The sequence below is a fragment of the Symphodus melops genome (genome assembly GCF_947650265.1).
Source record: "Symphodus melops genome assembly, contig: SUPER_20_unloc_2, whole genome shotgun sequence".
Classification (NCBI taxonomy): Eukaryota; Metazoa; Chordata; class Actinopteri; order Labriformes; family Labridae; genus Symphodus; species Symphodus melops.
In genome coordinates, this window is record NW_027636786.1 from 40,001 (window position 1) to 56,924 (window position 16,924).

The following is a 16,924-nucleotide window of genomic DNA, read 5'->3' on the forward strand; positions in this document are numbered from 1 at the left end:
ACACTGTAGCTTCAGTGTTTAGCCAGCTCTACATGTGGTGGACACTGTAGCTTCAGTGTTTAGCCAGCTCTGCATGTGGTGGACACTGTAGCTTCAGCGTTTAGCCAGCTCTGCATGGGTCTGTGAAGCTTTCTGCGTTCTAACCTCTCTCCATGTTTCATCTCCAACATTGATCCTAGTTTGAGCAGCTTTCTGCTGCTGGAGCTTATTAGAAACATGCAGAGGCTTTTTAGCTCGGGTACAATCACTTCTATCTGAAGCAGTTCCACTGCCCGCTTCCATCGCTGCAACACCTGTTCACCTGATAACTGCTCTCATATATCTGTGGATGATAGTGCCGGGGGCTTTGACAGTCTGCCTCTAGTGGACACTTAATGAACTGCAGTGTTTCAGCTTCATGTTTCTCCACACTGGAAGTTGCCATTTGTAGTGTTGACTTTATCAAATCCCCTCTGCCTCAACACTGCCCCCTACTGTTCATGCTTATACTGCATGTTTGAGCAAACAGAGGCAGGCGTCATGGGTCAGGAGGAGGTCATCTTCAGCTTAGTTTGTACGTTGGGATGTGATCGTTCACCTCTGACTCTAATCAGCTCTCCTCTGATCCTCACCTGAACGGGCCGTCCTCCGCCTTCATTTTTCCACATTTTTCTGGTTTGGAGTACTCGGCCTCCAGGCTGGGGTCACAGACGGGGTCAGGTCCGGTGCCCGGGGTACACCTGATGGACAGAACAACAGTGTGTGTGTGTGTGTGTGTGTGTGTGACTGTCACATCCTGTCTTTGAGCTGTGTGTGCAGATTAAAGCGTCACATGCTCACACGCTGCACATTCTGAGAAAGCTTGAAGGAATCACGTGAACTCACGAGTCGTCCTCATCCTCCGCAGTCTGCCAGCTGTTCCCAAAGTCGTTCACATTCCCGACCTGGACGCCATCTGGTTTGGTGAAGTCGTTGTTGGGGTTTCCGTCGTAGTCGCCGCAGAGGCCGCACATCTGGTCGTAGTAGGAGCTACGAGGAGGAGGAAGACGAGGAGGGATTAAGAGAGGAAGAGGAACGTCTTAAGGAGACTTAAAGTCGACAAACACGGAGACAGAAAGCGTGTGTGTGTGTGTGTGTGTGTGTGTGTGTGTGTGTGTGTGTGTGTGTGTGCTGTGGGGGTTTATGATCAGCGCGACCTCCGACCTCGATCATTTCTTAATCTGCTTCCATGAAAAATTCCTCTTTTGTTGATTCAGAGATTAAATCTGATCCAGATTATCAGGTCCTGCAGAGACTCTGTCTCTCTGTTTTCTTCACACTTTTCACGTGTTCTGCAGATTACAGCCTGTTGAGCCTTCAGGGCCACCATACTTTGTACAAACCTGGGCACGCTGATCTGAGCGTGATGGTTCCCGTCCCATCGCACCCTCAGGCCGAACGTGGTCTCCAGGGTGACGTACTGCCCGGCCAGACGCAGGGACATGAGGGGAGGGCGAGTAAGGGAGCGCCACCCGCCGTCCGCTCACCTGCAGAGCGAGGAGAAGACGAGACGCTGTCAAACAGAAACCACGCTCATCGGCACACGGGGGATTTAAACAGCGAGGAGGGACAGCGGCGGCAGATTTCTGGGATTATGGTATTAAAAAGATAAAAAGCAGCGAGGATAAGAAGAACCTCAGATCAGCACGGAGAGGGTTAAACTGCTCCCTCACCTCTGATTGGACGCTCGGGCTGAAACACGTGGGACGAGCTTCCTGCGTTTGAACCAACACACACTCGATCACAGCAGCATGAACTGCTTTACGGCAGCTACGGTGACCCTTTAAGGACACATGACTTCCTGCCTGTGAGCAGCGTGACGTCGACGGCGTCGCACAGCGGCAGACAAACGCCGTTTAACCCGCTCTTGATAGAAATACTAGTTTAATGTTCGACCACATTTACAGCAGACAACAGGAAGTCTGCATCGTTTATAACCCTGATCGCCCAGCTGGACAGAAAACGTAACACGAGAAGGCTTCAGAGAGCTGATGGCGTTTGACGAGCCTGAGAACGAGTTACACGTCTGTGAGAACGAAAGAGGGACGAGGACCGTCCATCAGGACGAGCGGCGTCCTGCAGACACACGGCGGGACACAGAACCAGCGCCTCGGGTCTGACCTTTTTTAACCTGACATATCGATCATTAGTGAGGTCACACTGACCAGAGTCCTCCGGCTCTTCATCAGGGTCACAGTGACTCCGCCCACAGTCACGTAGAGCTTCTTCAGGTACGACACACCTGGCACTCCTCGTTCCTCGTTCTTCGCCTCCACAGAGAACCAGGGACCTGCAGACACACACACACACACACACACACACACACACACACACACACACACACACACACACAGGTGTTAGACTACCTGCCGTCTTCACAGCTCACACCTTCTATAAACGTCTCAGCGCGAGGACACTTGACGACTCACGTCAAACTTAAAAGTGTCTCAGACAGAAAAAGAGTTCATGACGTTTTCCTGGCGCCCTCTTCTGGTGTGTGTGTGTGTGTGTGTGTGTGTGTGTGTGTGTGTGTGTGTGTGTGTGTGTGTGTGTGTGTGTGTGTGTGTGTGTGTGTGTGTGTGTGTGTGTGTGTGTGTGTGTGTGTGTGTGTGTTCCTCCTGAGCTGAGGTTTCAGGATGTTTATAAATGCGTTCAGGGTTCAGGCGGCGTTCGTACCCGTGCTGTTCCTGCAGCTTCTGGCCAGCGTGTAGGTGCATGTCCCCATGAAGGTGAAGAACTTCTTATCAAACGTGTTGTAGTGAGGATCTCCAGACACCACGCAGTCCTGATAGCCTGAGAGAGAAAAACAACGCTCAGACTCACCACACATATTTCAGGAGGACACTCCAGGAGCAGTAATTCTCATTTTGCAAACAGATGTTTGAATTATAAATCTTTTGAATTGGCCAAAGACAGCCTTAGAATATTGATACTCCACCTTTAAATATGTTGATATTCTTCTTTGTGTTTTACAATCTCAAATTATTTAATTTACAATTAAAATAAAATGTATTGACAGTGGACAGTTTTGCTCTCAGACATATAAACTTCCTTATCACACAGAAGTCTCTTCATGTGGATGTAGACTTACTGCTTGGATAACATCCCAACTCTCCGTTACGGTCTGAACACTCTTCATTTGGGGGACATTCATGGGCCGAACAGGTAACCAAGGGTGAATTACACCTGCACTTCAGCTGGCAGTCCTCCACATAAAACTCCTCTCCTGGCTGAACACACACACACACACACACACACACACACACACACACACGTTAATTTTTAAAATTCTTTTAAGGCAGTCCCTAAATGTAAACACACAATCTCCAATCCCTCATGAATCTAAACCTGAACCCAGCTCTAAGTGTCACCTACCTCATAGTACTGTCCATTAGTGTGATTGCAGCCACAGGAACTCTGCTGGACACACTTGCCAGCACTCAGGATGTAGCCTGGATCACACACACAGCCTTCAGAGCAAGGCCCGCTACAGGAGGTAGGTTTCCCAGAACAGGTCTCCTGACAGGGGTCTGCACAGGGCTCAAAGTGGCTGTTGGGGGGGCACGTCAGAGCTAGGGGGAGAATGGGAAACTCAGGTAAGAGATAAGAGTATCTATGATATTAATTGGAATGCTAATTTTGGTTTGCAAAAACTTTAATAATTAATGTATGTTAGTCGGGTCTGTAGCTCGAGTTAACAGGCCTCTCCATTCTCCTGCTCAGATGTAAACTAGCACAGTGAGCTGATAGCATTTTTATCGGTTAGGCAGCTTTTTTATTTAGAAAAATTGAGGTAAAAATGTTTGTAGTCTGTGAAAGGTTTAACTGACATATCGACCAAACTTATACATAAGCACATTTATCACGGACATGTGAACGTTAACCTGCAGGGAGAAGCGAAGGCTGGTGTTAGCTTTGCTGTTGTTAGTCACACTCTGCAGACCTTTGATCCCATGTTTGGCTGTGTTAAATAAGATTGAAGATTTGCATTTTAAAGACATAATGAATCACGAGGAACATCCCTGGTTTAACTTACACGTGTTCTTGCTGAAAAAATAAACAGTTTAAACCTCAGGGGTAAACAGAGAGATGAGTTAGCCTAAACTAAGCTAGTCCTCGTTTTAGCTAACACCTTTGCTAGCAAAATGTAATTTGTTATAACTGTGATATGAATTGGGATGCTAATTCGGCTAGCAAAAGACAGCTCTTTGACAAAAATTTGCCTGGAAAAATTTAATTTGCATTCAAATCTTTTAGTACAACTGAATGCTGAACGAAATGTATCAGGTTGCCGTGGTAGCACCTTGTCAATCTCAGGTAGCCCCGCCCCAAATCTTCCCCTTTCAGCTCTATTGAAGAAGACTTGAAACTAGAGTTATTAGGAGGAGGTGATTTACTGAGGGAATAAATCAACTGAGAAGTCGTAACATTTTATAATGCTGTTTTCGCCCCCTGCTGGTCAGAATCTAGGTTTAAGAGACTTCTGCATTCCCTCTAGCTGTAGAAACATCTAGTCTAACCCTAAAACCCCAGATCGCCCCACATTGCTCTATCCAGTGATCGTTTGTCCATCCATCCGCTCACTCAACACTCACGGCAGAAGGTTTCGTTCCTCCACGGTCTGACATTGACACCTCGGTCCTGGCATTCATTGACGTACGCTTCAATGGCTTCACACAGAATGGGCCTGGCTCCATCCAGCTCACACAGATCAAAGAGACAGTCTTTAAAGTAATTCTGAAAACAAAAAAACAAGACTTAGTCACATGACAACATTCAAAGGTGATCTAACCACATATTTATATTTTGGGGGTCAACTGACAGCCAAGGGATGGGATTGGAATTTGGCTCAAAATTCTTTGTGTGTAATTGTGTTTGATAGCCAGTGTTGTCACTTACATTGGGGTTGACTTTGGGGTGACACACAGCAAAGGGACCATTTTTGTCCAGCAACATGCCACAGTATCCAGAGCTTTCATACAGGTCCTGTTCTTCCTCGTCACATTCAGGGATGGTGGTGTTAGGCTTCTTGTTACACCTGCCAACACAGACAGTCAGTTAAAGAAGCTATGTTCAAAGATGATCCGTTTGGATTGTTTCCCGGGCCGTCGCAGAGATGGGGCTAACTGGCATTGGGTGAACTATCCATCTAACCATTTCCTCCATTTATATTTGCCTGGAAGGTAGAGGCATTCGTCTGAGCAAGTTGACCCTGACATTCCTGATCGTAAAAGCATTTTTCAGATCCTCCTGAGCGATACCAAGCCATCCTCTGGCCAGAAGGGAAATGTTTTCCTTCCAGTGAGATCTGTGTCTACGGTAGAGTCCCTTCACAGCTAGACTTGCCGGGAAAACCTCCAGGAGGCATCCCAATTAGATTCTGTCAACTGGCATCTTTTGTTCAGAAGGTTTAGAGGCAAGAACCTGAGGTGCCTCCAACAGATTGTCCCTTTGATATTCAACCAAAAAGGGTTTGATAAACTGAGGAAGAGTCTTTTAAGTTTATCGTAGGGAATTCTACTCACTCTGGATCAGTGTTCCAGCTGTGTCCAAACTCGTTGGGGTTGTTGGTCAATATTCCATCTGGTTTACGGAAGTCATCTTTGGTATCTCCATCATAGTTTCCACACAGTCCACACAGTATGTCCTTATAGCTACAAATAATAAATGAAAAGAACAACTCAGTGATTTGTGAAAGTAAGAGATCTTTATGCACATTAGTGTTTCACTTTGTTTAATGAAAACAAAGTTCTCATGACTCATCAGTGACGATTTCAGCATTTTAACTTCAGCCTTCACTCACTCTTTAATCACTTTAATGTCCATGAAGTGGTTTCCATCATAGCGAACAGTTAAACCAAAGTCTGTGGACACTGTGTAGTGCTTTCCAGATTTGTACACAGAGACACCAGGGGCTGGCGACACAGGCAGGTTAACATTGGTCCCGTTCACCTGTTAAAGGAAGACAGGTCATAAAGACTTTATGAGATATAATGTAGATTAAAGTCATGTGAGAACTCTTTTAGTTATGTAGTATATGATTCTTGTTACCCAGCCAACATTGGTTCAGGTCCTCCCTTCGTGCCTTACCTGGACAGTACCTCCTTTGAGAATTGAGATCTTCACATGACGTACATGCACATGTACGGCTTTCACATAGGAGATGGTTGGCCTGTTGTAACGATTTTCATTGTCGGCATGGACCTCAAAGTACGGCAGAGACGTTGTGTTGCACGGTGCAGACATCAAATAGCTACAGTTGCCCATGAAGTTGTACTTTCGTTTGTCAAAGGTGGTGTAATGGGGATCACCGGACGCAATGCATGAAGATGTACCTAAGGGAAATCCAAATGAGACGCTTTATATCATGAACTGAACAGGGATTTAAAGTCAAAGGTAGTCCAGAGTCCACCAATGAAAATGACATGAAATGGTCACATCGTTCAGGACCACATTGGCTATATGGAGGTAAAGTTGGACGGGAGACTTGTCAGATGAAGAATCATTTACCTTTAGGATAGCAGCCTGAAACACCATTCACCTCTCGACACTCTTCATCGGGGGCACAGGAGTTATCAACACATTCCAAAGTGTAGTTCCCTGCACAGCGACACAGCTTTGAACAGCCGTCACCCACAACAATCTCCCCAGGCTGAAACAACATCCATCAAGGAGTCAGTGAGTTTACAGTGCCTAACTGAGATTACTCAGGATGTCTTTATTGTCATTTCATCCTTGTACGGAGCAGAAATGTTTGCGTATGGGGAACATGAGCCAGGACATCTGACCTCATAATAGTTGTTGTCGTCATCCAGGCAGCCACATTTTTCCAATGGCACACAGCGCCGTCCCTTGAAGACAAACCCTGGTTTGCAGAAGCAGCCACTAATACAGGAGCCAGTGCAGTTGGTGGAGGGTTCCATACAGGTGGGGATACAAGCTGGACCACAGTCTATATACTCTGCATTAGGAGGACATGGATCTGTAATGCAGAGAAAAAGGAATCGGTTAATGGAAATATGGGTTTTGTCAGCCAAGAACTATTAGTACATCCAACCTCAATAATGACATGTCTTACTTGGTGGTTCGGTTGGTGTTGGTCCTGGTGTTGATGGATGAGGAGTTGTTTGTGGGGCTGTTAATAAACAAAAATATTTTATCATGAAACCAGGTTTTAACTTTCATGCTTTCACTCTCAAAAGCACTTTTCAATTGCCAACATTTTACCAGCATCCATGGTTGAAGGTTATTTGTCATCTGTCCAGATTTCTTACTGGAGTCACAATGCTGAAATATTTCTGAAGAAGCCCTCTTCTAATGTACGTACAGTATTTCCAGTTTAGTCACAAAGGGCTTGAGGAGAAGTCTGTGTATCAGGTTGTTTTTGTGCAACTAGAATGCAATTTAATAAATTGAATTTAAGAACAAATTTCCCCCTGTAATTAAAACCCAGTTACATCATATGTTTTCTTGCAAATCATCTACATTTGTGGTTATCACTGTCATCAAACTTCACAAATTACTAAACACTATTTCACTTGCCATTAAGAGCAGCTTTAACCCTTTTAGTTACATAGTGTACATTCAAGGTTAACTTACCAATGGGATAGCAACCCAAGTCTCCGTCCAGGTTTTTACACTCTTGCATGGGGGGGCATTCATGGGCCGAACAGGTAATGAAAGGGGCATTACACCTGCACTTTAACTGGCAGTCCTCCACATAAAACTCCTCTCCTGGCTGAAACAGAAAAGCACACACACAAAAACAAACATTTTTGAATTGATAATTACAAATCTTTATAGGACATTGTTCAGAGGATAAACATTTACTCACACTAACCTCCCCACACACAATCTCCAATCCCCACCTTGATTCCAATCTAGACCTGAACCCAGCTCTAAGTGTCACCTACCTCATAGTACTGTCCATTACTGTGTTTGCAGCCACAGGAACTCTGCTGGACACACTTGCCAGCACTCAGGATGTAGCCTGGATCACACACACAGCCTTCAGAGCAAGGCCCGCTACAGGAGGTAGGTTTCCCAGAACAGGTCTCCTGACAGGGGTCTGCACAGGGCTCAAAGTGGCTGTTGGGGGGGCACGTCAGAGCTAGGGGGAGAATGGGGAAACTCAGGTAAGAGATGACAATAACATGAAGAAGAGGCAGATGCTTAAACTATCCCTGACCTCCTCCTAAGGAGAAGAAATCTCGGGGCTTTCTACTGATTAGTGGACAGATACAAAAAATACTGTGTATCGAAAAAGTAGTTTTTGTCCCAACTATCGTTTCGGTCACCTAGAAAAAACGCCGTCGCATGTGCGCTCTCTCCCCTTCAGCTCTGCGCCCTAACCTGCAGCGAGTGCAGCCTACACTGCATCCTAACTCAAAGACTCTTAACCCTTTTGAAGATACTCTATAGTTGGATCTGTCTAGACCTCTCTGCATTGCTCTATCCCGCTATCATTTGTCCATACATCCGCTCACTCAACACTCACGGCAGAAGGTTTCGTTCCTCCACGGTCTGACATTGACACCTCGGTCCTGGCATTCATTGACGTACGCTTCAATGGCTTCACACAGAATGGGCCTGGCTCCATCCAGCTCACACAGATCAAAGAGACAGTCTTTAAAGTAATTCTGAAAACAAAAAAACAAGACTTAGTCACATGACAACATTCAAAGGTGATCTAACCACATATTTATATCACGGGGGTCAACTGACAGCCAAGGGATGGGATTGGAATTTGGCTCAAAATTCTTTGTGTGTAATTGTGTTTGATAGCCAGTGTTGTCACTTACATTGGGGTTGACTTTGGGGTGACACACAGCAAAGGGACCATTTTTGTCCAGCAACATGCCACAGTATCCAGAGCTTTCATACAGGTCCTGTTCTTCCTCGTCACATTCAGGGATGGTGGTGTTGGGCTTCTTGTTACACCTGCCAACACAGACAGTCAGTTAAAGAAGCTATGTTCAAAGATGATCCGTTTGGATTGTTTCCCGGGCCGTCGCAGAGATGGGGCTAACTGGCATTTGGTTGGGATGGTCCTAGGAACTACAGATTCTTCAGGCACATCAAATTGGGAAGAGACTCTGTGGCATAGTTGGAGTTCTCTAGAGGAAGTAGCAATTATATATGGACTAGGACTATTTCTCAGGGAGGAGAGATGAACATGTTGAATATGCTGATCTCTAACAAGCCTCTGGTAAAGCTGAAAAAATGATTTGGTGAACTATCCATCTAACCATTTCCTCCATTTATATTTGCCTGGAAGGTAGAGGCATTCGTCTGAGCAAGTTGACCCTGACATTCCTGATCGTAAAAGCATTTTTCAGATCCTCCTGAGCGATACCAAGCCATCCTCTGGCCAGAAGGGAAATGTTTTCCTTCCAGTGAGATCTGTGTCTACGGTAGAGTCCCTTCACAGCTAGACTTGCCGGGAAAACCACCAGGAGGCAACCCAATTAGATTCTGTCAACTGGCATCTTTTGTTCAGAAGGTTTAGAGGCAAGAACCTGAGGTCCCTCCAACAGATTGTCCCTTTGATATTCAACCAAAAAGGGTTTGATAAACTGAGGAAGAGTCTTTTAAGTTTATCGTAGGGAATTCTACTCACTCTGGATCAGTGTTCCAGCTGTGTCCAAACTCGTTGGCGTTGTTGGTCAATATTCCATCTGGTTTACGGAAGTCATCTTTGGTATCTCCATCATAGTTTCCACACAGTCCACACAGTATGTCCTTATAGCTACAAATAATAAATGAAAAGAACAACTCAGTGATTTGTGAAAGTAAGAGGTCTTTATGCATATTAGTGTTTCACTTTGTTTAATGAAAACAAAGTTCTCATGAGTCATCAGTGACGATTTCAGCATTTTAACTTCAGCCTTCACTCACTCTTTAATCACTTTAATGTCCATGAAGTGGTTTCCATCATAGCGAACAGTTAAACCAAAGTCTGTGGACACTGTGTAGTGCTTTCCAGATTTGTACACAGAGACACCAGGGGCTGGCGACACAGGCAGGTTAACATTGGTCCCGTTCACCTGTTAAAGGAAGACGGGTCATAAAGACTTTATGAGATATAATGTAGATTAAAGTCATGTGAGAACTCTTTTAGTTATGTAGTATATGATTCTTGTTACCCAGCCAACATTGGTTCAGGTCCTCCCTTCGTGCCTTACCTGGACAGTACCTCCTTTGAGAATTGAGATCTTCACATGACGTACATGCACATGTACGGCTTTCACATAGGAGATGGTTGGCCTGTTGTAACGATTTTCATTGTCGGCATGGACCTCAAAGTACGGCAGAGACGTTGTGTTGCACGGTGCAGACATCAAATAGCTACAGTTGCCCATGAAGTTGTACTTTCGTTTGTCAAAGGTGGTGTAATGGGGATCACCGGACGCAATGCATGAAGATGTACCTAAGGGAAATCCAAATGAGACACTTTATATCATGAACTGAACAGGGATTTAAAGTCAAAGGTAGTCCAGAGTCCACCAATGAAAATGACATGAAATGGTCACATCGTTCAGGACCACATTGGCTATATGGAGGTAAAGTTGGACGGGAGACTTGTCAGATGAAGAATCATTTACCTTTAGGATAGCAGCCTGAAACACCATTCACCTCTCGACACTCTTCATCGGGGGCACAGGAGTTATCAACACATTCCAAAGTGTAGTTCCCTGCACAGCGACACAGCTTTGAACAGCCGTCACCCACAACAATCTCCCCAGGCTGAAACAACATCCATCAAGGAGTCAGTGAGTTTACAGTGCCTAACTGAGATTACTCAGGATGTCTTTATTGTCATTTCATCCTTGTACGGAGCAGAAATGTTTGCGTATGGGGAACATGAGCCAGGACATCTGACCTCATAATAGTTGTTGTCATCATCCAGGCAGCCACATTTTTCCAATGGCACACAGTGCCGTCCCTTGAAGACAAACCCTGGTTTGCAGAAGCAGCCACTAATACAGGAGCCAGTGCAGTTGGTGGAGGGTTCCATACAGGTGGGGATACAAGCTGGACCACAGTCTATATACTCTGCATTAGGAGGACATGGATCTGTAATGCAGAGAAAAAGGAATCGGTTAATGGAAATATGGGTTTTGTCAGCCAAGAACTATTAGTACATCCAACCTCAATAATGACATGTCTTACTTGGTGGTTCGGTTGGTGTTGGTCCTGGTGTTGATGGATGAGGAGTTGTTTGTGGGGCTGTTAATAAACAAAAATATTTTATCATGAAACCAGGTTTTAACTTTCATGCTTTCACTCTCAAAAGCACTTTTCATTTGCCAAACTTTTACCAGCATCCATGGTTGAAGGTTATTTGTCATCTGTCCAGATTTCTTACTGGAGTCACAATGCTGAAATATTTCTGAAGAAGCCCTCTTCTAATGTACGTACAGTATTTCCAGTTTAGTCACAAAGGGCTTGAGGAGAAGTCTGTGTATCAGGTTGTTTTTGTGCAACTAGAATGCAATTTAATAAATTGAATTTAAGAACAAATTTCCCCCTGTAATTAAAACCCAGTTACATCATATGTTTCCTTGCAAATCATCTACATTTGTGGTTATCACTGTCATCAAACTTCACAAATTACTAAACACTATTTCACTTGCCATTAAGAGCAGCTTTAACCCTTTTAGTTACATAGTGTACATTCAAGGTTAACTTACCAATGGGATAGCAACCCAAGTCTCCGTCCAGGTTTTTACACTCTTGCATGGGGGGGCATTCATGGGCCGAACAGGTAATGAAAGGGGCATTACACCTGCACTTTAACTGGCAGTCCTCCACAAAAAACTCCTCTCCTGGCTGAAACAGAAAAACACACACAAAAACAAACATTTTTGAATTGATAATTACAAATCTTTATAGGACATTGTTCAGAGGATAAACTTTTACTCACACTAACCTCCCCACACACAATCTCCAATCCCCACCTTGATTCCAATCTAGACCTGAACCCAGCTCTAAGTGTCACCTACCTCATAGTACTGTCCATTAGTGTGTTTGCAGCCACAGGAACTCTGCTGGACACACTTGCCAGCACTCAGGATGTAGCCTGGATCACACACACAGCCTTCAGAGCAAGGCCCGCTACAGGAGGTAGGTTTCCCAGAACAGGTCTCCTGACAGGGGTCTGCACAGGGCTCAAAGTGGCTGTTGGGGGGGCACGTCAGAGCTAGGGGGAGAATGGGGAACTCAGGTAAGAGATGACAATAACATGAAGAAGAGGCAGATGCTTAAACTATCCCTGACCTCCTCCTAAGGAGAAGAAATCTCGGGGCTTTCTACTGATTAGTGGACAGATACAAAAAATACTGTGTATCCAAAAAGTAGTTTTTGTCCCAACTATCGTTTCGGTCACCTAGAAAAAACGCCGTCGCATGTGCGCTCTCTCCCCTTCAGCTCTGCGCCCTAACCTGCAGCGAGTGCAGCCTACACTGCATCCTAACTCAAAGACTCTTAACCCTTTTGAAGATACTCTATAGTTGGATCTGTCTAGACCTCTCTGCATTGCTCTATCCCGCTATCGTTTGTCCATCCATCCGCTCACTCAACACTCACGGCAGAAGGTTTCGTTCCTCCACGGTCTGACATTGACACCTCGGTCCTGGCATTCATTGACGTACGCTTCAATGGCTTCACACAGAATGGGCCTGGCTCCATCCAGCTCACACAGATCAAAGAGACAGTCTTTAAAGTAATTCTGAAAACAAAAAAACAAGACTTAGTCACATGACAACATTCAAAGGTGATCTAACCACATATTTATATTTTGGGGGTCAACTGACAGCCAAGGGATGGGATTGGAATTTGGCTCAAAATTCTTTGTGTGTAATTGTGTTTGATAGCCAGTGTTGTCACTTACATTGGGGTTGACTTTGGGGTGACACACAGCAAAGGGACCATTTTTGTCCAGCAACATGCCACAGTATCCAGAGCTTTCATACAGGTCCTGTTCTTCCTCGTCACATTCAGGGATGGTGGTGTTAGGCTTCTTGTTACACCTGCCAACACAGACAGTCAGTTAAAGAAGCTATGTTCAAAGATGATCCATTTGGATTGTTTCCCGGGCCGTCGCAGAGATGGGGCTAACTGGCATTTGGTTGGGATGGTCCTAGGAACTAGAGATTCTTCAGGCACATCAAATTGGGAAGAGACTCTGTGGCATAGTTGGAGTTCTCTAGAGGAAGTAGCAATTATATATGGACTAGGACTATTTCTCAGGGAGGAGAGATGAACATGTTGAATATGCTGATCTCTAACAAGCCTCTGGTAAAGCTGAACAAATGATTGGGTGAACTACCCATCTAACCATTTCCTCCATTTATATTTGCCTGGAAGGTAGAGGCATTCGTCTGAGCAAGTTGACCCTGACATTCCTGATCGTAAAAGCATTTTTCAGATCCTCCTGAGCGATACCAAGCCATCCTCTGGCCAGAAGGGAAATGTTTTCCTTCCAGTGAGATCTGTGTCTACGGTAGAGTCACTTCACAGATAGACTTGCCGGGAAAACCTCCAGGAGGCGTCCCAATTAGATTCTGTCAACTGGCATCTTTTGTTCAGAAGGTTTAGAGGCAAGAACCTGAGGTGCCTCCAACAGATTGTCCCTTTGATATTCAACAAAAAACGGTTTGATAAACTTAGGAAGAGTCTTTTAAGTTAATCAAAGGGAATTCTACTCACTCTGGATCAGTGTTCCAGCTGTGTCCAAACTCGTTGGCGTTGTTGGTCAATATTCCATCTGGTTTACGGAAGTCATCTTTGGTATCTCCATCATAGTTTCCACACAGTCCACACAGTATGTCCTTATAGCTACAAATAATAAATGAAAAGAACAACTCAGTGATTTGTGAAAGTAAGAGATCTTTATGCACATTAGTGTTTCACTTTGTTTAATGAAAACAAAGTTCTCATGACTCATCAGTGACGATTTCAGCATTTTAACTTCAGCCTTCACTCACTCTTTAATCACTTTAATGTCCATGAAGTGGTTTCCATCATAGCGAACAGTTAAACCAAAGTCTGTGGACACTGTGTAGTGCTTTCCAGATTTGTACACAGAGACACCAGGGGCTGGCGACACAGGCAGGTTAACATTGGTCCCGTTCACCTGTTAAAGGAAGACAGGTCATAAAGACTTTATGAGATATAATGTAGATTAAAGTCATGTGAGAACTCTTTTAGTTATGTAGTATATGATTCTTGTTACCCAGCCAACATTGGTTCAGGTCCTCCCTTCGTGCCTTACCTGGACAGTACCTCCTTTGAGAATTGAGATCTTCACATGACGTACATGCACATGTACGGCTTTCACATAGGAGATGGTTGGCCTGTTGTAACGATTTTCATTGTCGGCATGGACCTCAAAGTACGGCAGAGACGTTGTGTTGCACGGTGCAGACATCAAATAGCTACAGTTGCCCATGAAGTTGTACTTTCGTTTGTCAAAGGTGGTGTAATGGGGATCACCGGACGCAATGCATGAAGATGTACCTAAGGGAAATCCAAATGAGACACTTTATATCATGAACTGAACAGGGATTTAAAGTCAAAGGTAGTCCAGAGTCCACCAATGAAAATGACATGAAATGGTCACATCGTTCAGGACCACATTGGCTATATGGAGGTAAAGTTGGACGGGAGACTTGTCAGATGAAGAATCATTTACCTTTAGGATAGCAGCCTGAAACACCATTCACCTCTCGACACTCTTCATCGGGGGCACAGGAGTTATCAACACATTCCAAAGTGTAGTTCCCTGCACAGCGACACAGCTTTGAACAGCCGTCACCCACAACAATCTCCCCAGGCTGAAACAACATCCATCAAGGAGTCAGTGAGTTTACAGTGCCTAACTGAGATTACTCAGGATGTCTTTATTGTCATTTCATCCTTGTACGGAGCAGAAATGTTTGCGTATGGGGAACATGAGCCAGGACATCTGACCTCATAATAGTTGTTGTCGTCATCCAGGCAGCCACATTGTTCCAATGGCACACAGCGCCGTCCCTTGAAGACAAACCCTGGTTTGCAGAAGCAGCCACTAATACAGGAGCCAGTGCAGTTGGTGGAGGGTTCCATACAGGTGGGGATACAAGCTGGACCACAGTCTATATACTCTGCATTAGGAGGACATGGATCTGTAATGCAGGGAAAGGGAATTTGTTAATAACTGAAATACAAATGTTTCGAAGAACTTAATACAATAAAATAAAATCTATTTGTTTCCTGAAATTGACACCAAAATTTGGGAGAGAGGATATGTCATACTTGGTGGTTTGGTTGTTGGTGGTCTTTGAGTTGTTGGTTTAGGTGTACTTGGCCCAGGAGATGTTGGTTTGGGTGTTGTTGGTCTGGGTGTACTTGGTCCAGGAGTTGTTGGTTTAGGTGTACTTGGTCCATGAGTTGTTGGTTTGGGTGTGCTTGGTCCATGAGTGGTTGGTTTGGGTGTTGTTGGTCTGGGTGTACTTGGTCCATGAGTTGTTGGTCTGGGTGTGCTTGGCCCAGGAGTTGTTGGTTTGGGTGTTGTTGGTCTGGGTGTGCTTGGCCCAGGTGTTGTTGGTCTGGGTGTACTTGGTCCAGGAGTTGTTGGTTTTGGCGTTGATGGACCAGGAGTTGTAACAGGTGGTTGAGGAGTGGTTGGTGATGCTATTTGTACAAAAAATAGTTAAAACGAGAAGCCATCTATCATTTAGAGAGCATGAACATATTTCAGGTCAGTTCCTCACCTTTGCAGGCCTTGACACACACGGCATCAACAGCAATATCTGTCAGTGGAGTTTCTCCAAAGGTACCCACAATGGCAAACTGAAGTGAGAACAAAAGTTACTACAATTTTTCTGAAACTTTCTTCAACATACACTGAGTAAACATTGATTTATTTACCTTAATGGCAGCAGTTCCCAGGTAGCGGACCTCTGCAGGCCTCCATCCTTGACCCTGGTTTCCTCTGACAGTGAAGAGAGCAGGTCCAAGGGTTCCACCTGGAAAATAAATGGCAGGACTTCGAGTCAAACAATTTGTACTGTCTGACATCCTTTATAGGCTGACTTTAGAAGAGAAGCAGTTTGTTAACCTGTACTGATGGTATGCACGCTGATCTCCATGTTGTTGCTGGTGCCAAACAGGGTATAGTGGAAGTTGAGGTCCAGGCATCCGGAGGTCGGGGTTATGAGAGGACTTACGAGCTTAGATTTGACACCAGGGATAGCCTCAAAAGAATCCATCAACATGTATTCACCAACTAGATGTGAAAATAAAAGGCCTCACTTTAGTTATGAATAAAGCAAAATAAACCAATAAACCTTCTATCCTGTTGATTACTGAAATTATTTGTGCATATCAATCAATCTTTATCAAACAATCTTTATTTGTATAGCGTCAATTCATAACAGGTGTTATCTCAAGACACAATACAAGATCAGATATCTAAACTTGCATACATGTGACAAGTCATTGTTGACTTTTTATTAGAATTTCATCTAAAGAAAAATGTACCATCAGACTTCTTACTTTTTGGCTTGTATTCAACATTATTATTAGAATTTTAACTTCAATACAATAACTTTTATGAGAACGATTATTAAAGATGGTGCTCATCTCTATGGTCACATGGCAGCCATTTTCCAATAAGTGACGGGGAATAAGTCTGGGTCAAAGACAAATGTACTATATCATATGGCATCATATTTTATTGTGTTGTATCACAAGTATTTAAAAGAGGAACCACTTACGGCCAGGTTTGGAGTAGTCGTCCTCAGGTCCAGTTCCTTCAGTCTCTGTCGCTCCAGCAAATAAACCAAATCCAACCATTTCCTCGTTATCGTTTTCAGTCATCCACCCACATGAGTCATACGCGTCAAAATCACAACCAGAAACA

General features: G+C 44.5%; 1 protein-coding gene across 1 annotated transcript in view; it reads right to left on the minus strand.

Annotated features, from left to right (window-relative positions):
• The window catches only part of zanl (zonadhesin, like), a gene marked incomplete at its 5' end in the record, with an annotated part of 31,978 nt that extends 15,097 nt beyond the window's left edge, over positions 1-16,881 (minus strand). The window contains 39 exon segments of the mRNA XM_079373379.1: positions 612-719; positions 865-1,008; positions 1,362-1,463; positions 1,465-1,505; positions 2,184-2,308; positions 2,695-2,811; positions 3,110-3,248; positions 3,394-3,590; positions 4,614-4,755; positions 4,918-5,056; positions 5,544-5,672; positions 5,822-5,970; positions 6,109-6,353; positions 6,529-6,670; positions 6,807-7,000; positions 7,097-7,153; positions 7,618-7,756; positions 7,932-8,128; positions 8,516-8,657; positions 8,820-8,958; positions 9,638-9,766; positions 9,916-10,064; positions 10,203-10,447; positions 10,623-10,764; positions 10,901-11,094; positions 11,655-11,850; positions 12,024-12,220; positions 12,607-12,748; positions 12,911-13,049; positions 13,729-13,857; positions 14,007-14,155; positions 14,294-14,538; positions 14,714-14,855; positions 14,992-15,185; positions 15,316-15,693; positions 15,774-15,852; positions 15,931-16,028; positions 16,121-16,288; positions 16,779-16,881. Coding sequence (XP_079229505.1) covers positions 612-719; positions 865-1,008; positions 1,362-1,463; positions 1,465-1,505; positions 2,184-2,308; positions 2,695-2,811; positions 3,110-3,248; positions 3,394-3,590; positions 4,614-4,755; positions 4,918-5,056; positions 5,544-5,672; positions 5,822-5,970; positions 6,109-6,353; positions 6,529-6,670; positions 6,807-7,000; positions 7,097-7,153; positions 7,618-7,756; positions 7,932-8,128; positions 8,516-8,657; positions 8,820-8,958; positions 9,638-9,766; positions 9,916-10,064; positions 10,203-10,447; positions 10,623-10,764; positions 10,901-11,094; positions 11,655-11,850; positions 12,024-12,220; positions 12,607-12,748; positions 12,911-13,049; positions 13,729-13,857; positions 14,007-14,155; positions 14,294-14,538; positions 14,714-14,855; positions 14,992-15,185; positions 15,316-15,693; positions 15,774-15,852; positions 15,931-16,028; positions 16,121-16,288; positions 16,779-16,881 — 6,005 coding nt within the window.
• Positions 16,882-16,924: the final 43 nt, after the last annotated feature.